Source organism: Rhinopithecus bieti, unplaced genomic scaffold (genome assembly GCF_001698545.2).
Source record: "Rhinopithecus bieti isolate Rb0 unplaced genomic scaffold, ASM169854v2 scaffold_10548, whole genome shotgun sequence".
In the NCBI taxonomy this organism is placed as follows: Eukaryota; Metazoa; Chordata; class Mammalia; order Primates; family Cercopithecidae; genus Rhinopithecus; species Rhinopithecus bieti.
The window spans coordinates 2,032,415-2,040,662 of record NW_016806834.1 but is presented as its reverse complement, the minus strand read 5'-3'; the positions used below and the strand labels follow the sequence as shown (position 1 = coordinate 2,040,662).

At 42.3% G+C, this 8,248-nt stretch overlaps 1 protein-coding gene across 5 annotated transcripts in view; it reads left to right on the top strand.

Annotated features, from left to right (window-relative positions):
• RPRD2 (regulation of nuclear pre-mRNA domain containing 2) overlaps window positions 1-8,248 on the top strand; it is a 123,758-nt gene that overhangs the window by 100,976 nt on the left and 14,534 nt on the right. For all 5 annotated transcript variants that reach the window (XM_017877809.1, XM_017877806.1, XM_017877805.1 and 2 more), the window contains 2 exons: window positions 1,358-1,640; window positions 4,813-5,070. In XM_017877809.1, the coding sequence (XP_017733298.1) occupies window positions 1,358-1,640; window positions 4,813-5,070 (541 nt within the window). The remainder of the gene's footprint in view (window positions 1-1,357; window positions 1,641-4,812; window positions 5,071-8,248) is intronic.

Below are 8,248 nucleotides of genomic sequence, written 5' to 3'. Positions count from 1 at the left end.
AAAAGGACATTAGGTTAAAAAAAAAAAAAAAAACCTGAGGAAATCTAAAGTATGGACTTTTCATAATTATCAATATTGGTTCATTAATGTGACAAATGTATCATACTAATATTAGATGTTAATAATAGGGAAAATTGGATATAGGGTATATAGGAACTATCTTTGCAATGATTTTCTAACACCTAAAACTTCTTTTACAACAAATTGTATTTTTGTTTTGAGATAGGGTCTCTCTTTGTCACCCAAGCTGGAGTGCAGTGGTGTGATCACTGCTCACTGCAGCCCTGACCTCCTGGGCTCAAGCAGTCCTCCTACCTCAGCCCCCTGAGTAGCTGGCACTACAGGCAGCTGGGACTACAGGCACATGCTACCATGCACAGCTAATTTTTTATTTTTTTGTAGAGACAGAATCTCACTGTGTTGCCCAGGCTGGTCTTGAAATCCTGGCTTCAAGTGATCCTCCTTGCCTCAGCCTCCCAAAGTGCTGAGATTACAGACATGAACCACCAGACCCAGCCCCTGTTTTTTAAAACAATAGCCTTTGACCTCCCAGGCTTTGTTTTATTTTTGGATTTGATTATTATTATTATTATTATTTTTTGGTCTGTCTCATTTCTTGCTGTATCTCCAGTACCTAGAAGATACATTTAGGTTTTCAATAAATATTGGTTGGTTGGATAGATAAACAGGAGCAAGGGAATAGAAAATACAGATAACTGCTAGGTTTCTAACTCAGGCAACTGTGTGGACGGTAATACTCACTTAGGGAGTATAAAAAGCAGAAACTAGAAACTCCTGCATGCTTGACAGATGATATATTATCTTGTTTTGTGCCAGCAATGTACGTGGTTAATAATAATCAGAAAATCTAATCAGAGCCAAAATGGGTGGCCAGAGATGGTAGTGTATGCCTGCAATCCTAGCATTTTGGGAGGCTGAGGTGGGAGGATCACTTGAGCCCTGGAGTTCAAGGCTAGCCTGGATAACATAGCAGGACCTCATCTCATTTAAGAAAATAAAATTTTATTTAAAAAAAAAGAGGGGGGCGGCCAAGCACGGTGGCTTAAGCCTGTAATCCCAGCACTTTGGGAGGCTGAGGCGTGTGGATCACTTGAGGCCAGGAGTTCGAGACCAGCCTGGCCAACATGGTGAAACCCCATCTCTACTAAAAGTACAAAAATTAGCCAGGCATGGTGATGTGTTCCTGTGGATCCAGCTACTTGGAAGGATCACTTTAGCCCAGGAGGCGGAGGTTGCAGTGAACTGAGATCATGCCACTACACTCTAGCCTGGGTGACAAAGTGAGACTAACTTTTTGGTCTTTTTCCAAGGAGTAAACTCCTTTTTTCTCTTTTAGGCATATAAAACTTTTGCTAACCGAGTAAACAATTTAAAGAAGAAGTTGGATCAATTGAAGTCAACCCTTCCAGATCCTGAAGAATCACCAGTTCCTTCCCCAAGCATGGATGCTCCCTCCCCGACTGGTTCTGAGTCTCCTTTTCAGGGAATGGGAGGTGAGGAATCCCGGTCACCAACCATGGAGAGTGAGAAATCTGCCACACCTGAACCCGTGACAGATAATCGTGATGTGGAAGACATGGAACTCTCAGATGTGGAAGATGATGGGTCAAAAATCATTGGTATGTCCTTATGTGATTAATAGACAACTTATTCCTTATCTGTTTTGCCTTCCCAACAATGAATACGTCACAGGCAGGTATTGAAAGATAGTTCATTTCTTAAAAGATAGACCACCAAGGTAGCATTATAGTCTCTAGAGCAGTTGTTGAGGATTTGATATGCCAAATGTGTTAAGAATCATTGCTCGTTATCTGCATTGTTAAAATGGTAGCTACTAGGCCATGGGCGGTGGCTCATGCCTGTAATCCCAGCACTTTGGGAGGCCGAGGCAGGTGGATCACCTGAGGTCAGGAGTTCAAGACCACCCTAGCCAACATGGTGTAACCCTGTCTTTCCTAAAAATACAAAAATTATCCGGGTGTGGTGGCAGGTACCTGTAATTCCAGCTACAAGGGAGACTGAGGCAAGAGAATCGCTTGAACCTGAGAGGCAGAGGTTGCAGTGAGCTGAAATCATGCCATTGCACTCCAGGCAGGTGACAGAGCGAGACTCCATCTTGGGGAGATGGTGTGGGGAAAGTAGCTACTAGCTACCTGTGACTAAGCATTTGAAATGAAGATTGTCCAACTTGAGACGTGCTGTAAATATAAAATACACATTGAGGCCAGGTATAGTGGCTCATGCCTGTAATCTCAGCACTTTGTGACGGTGAGGTGGGCAGATTGCTTGAGTCCAGGAGTTTGAGACCAGCCTGGGAAACATAGCGAAACCCCGTCTCTACAAAAAATATAAAAATTAGTCAAGCGTGGCGGCATGTGTCTATAGTCCCAGCTGCTGGAAAGGTTGAGGCAGGAGAATCACTTGAGCCTGGGAGGCAGAGGTTGCAGTGAGCCAAGATCATGTCACTGCACTCAGCCTAGATGACAGAGAGAGACCCTGTCTCCCCAAAAAAAAAAAAAAAAAAAAAAAAAAACACCAGACACATTGGAGTCCAGAAACTAGGCCGAGCACGGTGGCAAAAACTTAATACTCTCCCAAAGAGTTAAAATATCTTTTTTTTTTTTTTTTTTTTTTTTTTTTTTTTTTGAGACGGAGTTTTGCTCTTGTTGCCCAGGCTGGAGTGCAGTGGTGCGATCTCCGGCTCACCGCAACCTCCGCCTCCTGGGTTCAAGTAATTCTCCTGCCTCAGCCTCCCGAGCACCTGGGATTAATAGTTCGAGTGCTGTAGGCACTTGTTAGGGAAGTAGCAATAAGAGTGATAGACAGGGCTCAGGCGTTGGTATATGATGTGTTTGCGGTTTCGATGATAAGATCTTTGGAGTAAAAACCTGTAAGGAATGGTATTCCTGCAAGTGCTAGGCTACCAATGGTGAGAGAGGTTGAGGTAAGGGGTATTGTTTTAAATAACCCCCCTATTTTTCGAATGTCTTGTTCGTTATTTAGGTTGTGAATAATAGACCCAGAGCAGATGAATAGTATAGCTTTGAAGAAGGCATGGGTGCAGATGTGTAGAAATGCTAGGTATGGTTGGTTAATACCAATAGTGACTATTATTAATCCTAGCTGGCTTGAGGTGGAGAAAGCTACGATTTTTTAAATATCATTTTGGATTACAGGCATGTGCCACCACACTGGGCTAATTTTGTATTTTTAGTAGAGACAGGGTTTCTCCGTGTTGGTCAGGGTGGTCTTGAACTCCCAACCTCAGGTGATCCGCCTGCCTCAGCCTCCCCAAGTGCTGGGATTACAAGCGTGAGCCACCGCGCCAGGCTTAAAATATCTCATTAATAATTTTTATATTTATAACACTGAAATGAAAATATTTGGGATATATTAGGATGGATAAAATAGATTTTTTAATTACATGTTTCTTTTTATTTGTTTGTTTTTAAAAGAGAGAGAGTCTCCCTCTGTTACCCAGGCTGGAGTGCAGTTGGGCAATCTCAGTTCATTGCAACCTCCATCTCCCGGGTTCAAACGATTCTCCTGCCACAGCCTCCCGAGTAGCTAGGACTGATTTTAGGTGCATACCACCACACCTGGCTATTTTTTGTATGTTTAGTAGAGACGAATTTTCCCCATGTTGGGCAGGCTGGTCTCAAACTCCTGACCTCAAGTGATCCGCCCGCCGCAGCTTCTCAAAGTGCTGGGAGGTGGACTTGAGCCACCATGCCTGGCCCTGGTTCTTTTTTTTTTTAATTTGGCTGCTGGAAAATTTAAACTTACATATGTGGCATATGTGGCTTAAATTGTATTCATGTTAAATAGCACTGTTTTGGGATGAGGGGTCACTTATACTGGAATTCCTTATTCTCTGTCACTTTTGACCATCAAGAATTCCAAAGTCAGTTTGTTAATCACACTTTCAGAAACAACCTGAATTGGTGAATTGTTTCTCTTGTATCCCCAGCCTTTATAAATCTTATTAGATAATTTGACTCCTGTTGAATTTAATGCATTATTGATATAGCCTTTAAAACATTAAAAAGAATTATTCAAGGTGATCAAGAGTTAAAACGTTGTAGTTTCAAATTAGTTAGTGCCTGATTGCACCCCCCAATAGGGCAATTTCAGGAAGCCAGAGGAAAATACAGTGAATACTGTAGAGGTTCTGTTTCTAAGAACAGAAGTTCTTGGAAAGTTCTCAGGTTAATAACATACTTCTTCAATTGTACAAATTTAACACACAAATACTAAGAAAATGCAAAGGAATCACTGAAAAGTAAGATACAAGATAAATCCTGGAAATTGCTTTTTTTCTTGTTTTTTGTTTTTTTTTTTGAGACAGGAGTCTCGCTTTGTTGCCCAGGCTGGAGTGCAGTGGTGCAATCTCGGCTCATTGCAACCTCTGCCTCCTGGGTTCAAGCGATTCTTGTGTCGCAGCCTCTGTAGTAGCTGGGATTATAGATGCCTGCCACCACACCCAGCTAATTTTTTGTATTTTCTGTGGAGGCAGGGTTTCACCATGTTGACCAGGCTGGTCTCAAAATCCTGACCCCATGTGAGCCATTGTCCCTAGCTGGAAATTGCTTTTAAGCAGATATTAAAGGTGGGAATTATCATAAATTACAAAGAGTATGACTTTTTCAAAAAAGCATGAAGTGAGTCGTCGTTTTCTCTAAAGTAGTGCCTTTTCCCCCAAATCCAGAAATATTAGGACATGTTATTTCATATAGGAAGCAAAGTCTGGAAAGTAGTAAGATGTAATATCTCTTTTCTTTGTTGAAACAGTTGAGGACAGGAAGGAAAAACCTGCAGAGAAGTCAGCTGTATCCACTTCTGTACCTACAAAGCCAACAGAAAATATCTCAAAGGCCTCTTCATGTACCCCAGTGCCTGTGACCATGACAGCAACTCCACCTCTTCCAAAGCCTGTGAATACTTCTCTTTCCCCTTCCCCAGCATTGGCTTTGCCAAACCTGGCTAATGTGGATCTGGCAAAGATCAGTTCCATCCTAAGCAGTTTGACGTCAGTCATGAAAAATACTGGTAAGTAAGCCCAGTAAAGAGGATAAAAAATTAGTTTCCATCTTTTTAAATTGAATCATAATCTGTTTTGGGGAGGGTTGTTGTAGTTGTTGCTGTTGTTGTTTAGACAGAGTCTTACTCTGTCTCCCAGGCAGGAGGACAGTGGTGCAATCTTGGCTCACTGCAACCTCTGCCTCCTGGGTTTAAGTGATTCTCCTGCCTCAGCCTCCCAAGTAGCTGGGATTACTGGCACCTGCCACCACACCCGGCTAATTTTTGTGTTTTCAATAGAGACGGGGTTTCACCAAGTTGGCCAGGCTGGTCTCGAACTCCTGACCTCAGGTGATACACCCACCCTCGGCCTCTCAAAGTTCTGGGATTACAGGCATGAGTCACAGTGCCCGGTCTGTCATTGATTTTTTTTTTAATTAATTTTTTTTTTTTTTTTTTTTTTTTTTTTTTTTTAGATAGAGTTTCAGTCGTGTTACCCAGGCTGGAGTGCAATGGTGCAAACTCAGCTCACTGCAGCCTCCATCTCCCAGGTTCAAGCAATTCTGCCTCAGCCTCCCAAATAGCTAGGATTACAGGCATGTGCCACCATGCCCGGCTAGTTTTGTATTTTTGGTAGAAATGGGATTTCACCATGTTAGCCAGATTGGTCTTGAACTCCTGACCTCAGGTGATCCACCCATCTTGGCCTCTCAAAGTGCTGGGATTATAGGCGTGAGCCAGCGCACCCAGCTAAATTAGTTGTTAAATTAAAAAATAAAACAATCCAATAATGGGTCATTATAGAAAAATTAGAAAATAAGCAAAGAGAATGAAGTAAATATCTAGGCCAGGTGTGGTGGCTCATGCCTGTAATCCCAGCACTTTGGGAGGCCGAGATGGTAGATTACCTGAGGCCAGGAGCTTGAGACCAGCCTTGGCAATATAGTGAGACCCTATCTCTAAATAAAAAATGAAAAATGAAAAAAAAATTTTAATAAATATCTATAATCCCGTTACCCCAAAGGAACCACTTGTGTTTACCCTTAAAAGTATATGTGTATATGAATATTTTGGAGAATTAAATATTTGTAACAATTTTTTAAAAAGTAATTTAAGTATGTTGCATATACTGTTTCAAAACTAGCTATTTAAAAGTTAATTACATATCTTGACTGTTTTTATGAATCATTAAATATTTATCTACATCATTTTTAATAGCTGCATAGCATTTGGTAACTTATCTAATCCTTTATTATTAGGCACTTAGTATGTTTCCAGTTTTTTACTGTTATGAAGAATACTGTAGGGCCAGGTGTGGTGGCTCACGCCTGCAATCCCACCACTTTGGGAGATGGAGGCAGGTGGATCACTTGAGGCCAGGAGTTCGAGACCAACCTGGACAACTTCGCAAAACCCCATCTCTACTAAAAAAACAAAAATTAGGCCAGGCGTGGTGGTTCACGCCTGTAATCCCAGCACTTTGGGAGGCCAAGGCAGGTGGATCAGCTGAAGTCAGGAGTTCGAGACCAGCCTGGCCAACTTGGTGAAACCCTGTCTACTAAAAATACAAAATTTAGCCGGGCATGGTGGCATGCGCTTGTAGTCCCAGCTACCTGGGAGGCTGAGGCAGGACAATCGCTTGAACCTGGGAGGTGGAGGTTGCAGTGAGCCAAGATCACACCACTACACTTCAGCCTGGGCGACTGAGCAAGACTGCGTCTCATAAAAAAGAAAAAATTAGCCAGCTGTGGTGGCACATACCTGTAATCCCAGCTACTCAGAAGGCTGAGGCATGAGTATCATTTGAACCCAGAAGGCAGAGGTTGCAGTGAGCCAGGATCAAGCCACTGCACTCCAGCCTGGGCGACAGAGCAAGACTCTGTCTCAAAAAAAAAAAAATACTGTAAATGATAAAAATTTTATGAATAACCCTTTGAAAGAGCTAAGTATATAACACTTTTTAATGTAATTTTGTTAATTATTTTTTATTTTTTTTGAGAAAGAGTCTTGCTCTGTCCCCCAGACTGCTGGAGTGCAGTGGCACAATCTCAGCTCACTGCAAGCTCCGCCTCCCGGGTTCACGCCCTTCTCCTGCCTCAGCCTCCGGAGTAGCTGGGACTACAGGCGCCCACCACCACGCCCAGCTAATTTTTTGTATTTTTAGTAGAGACAAGGTTTCACTGTGTTAGCCAGGATGGTCTCGATCTCCTAACCTCATGATCCGCCCGCCTCAGCCTCCCACAGTGCTGGGATTACAGGCGTGAGCCACCATGCCCGGCTGTTTATTTATTTATTTTGAAACAAGGTTTCACTCCGTCACCCAGGCTGGAGTGCAGTGGTGCAATCATGGCTCACTGTAACCTCAAACTTACGGGTTCAAGTGATCCTCCCACCTGAGCCGTTGAGTAGCTGAGACCACAGGTGTACGCCAACACATCTGGCTACGTTTTGTGGGTTTGTTGATAGAGACAGCATCTTACTATGTTATCCAGGCTGATCTTGAACTCCTGGGCTCAAGCGTTCCTCCCATCTTGGCCTCCTAAAATGTTGGGATTACAATCTTGAGCCACTGCACCCAGCCCGAAATTTTTTAAATAAATTTTGCCAGCCATGGTGGGATACCGTGTAGTCCCAGCTACTCGGGAGGCAAAGGCAGGAGGATCATTTGAAGCCAGGAATTCCAGGCTGTGTAGTTCACTGTGACCACGCCTGTGAATAGCCACTGCACTCCAGCCTGAGCAACACAGTGAGACCACATCTCAAAAACTAAATAAAAATAAATAAAGTCTTTTAATATATTATGACTAAATTGATATCCAAAAAAGTGCTATTTTATATGACTAATACATGAAAGTTTCTGTTGTTCCTTACCTTCTCCAGTGACTTGCCTTGTGGAGTCTACAAATCCAACCTTAAAAGTTGTTTAATTTCCATTTCTTCTATGAAAGATGTTAAAATTTTTTTCCTTTGCTTATCACTTATGTTTCTTTGTGAAATATCTGTTCATTTTTTTTATCTTTTTTTAAATATCAAATGTTTTTCTCTTTATATATTTTATTTCCAGTTAAAGATCAACCCAGTGTTTTAAAATGTAAAAATATAAAGGAAATTTCTTAAATAATCTCATTTTAAAAGCTGTTTCAGGCCGGGCGCGGTGGCTCAAGCTTGTAATCCCAGCACTTTGGGAGGCCGAGACGGGCGGATCACG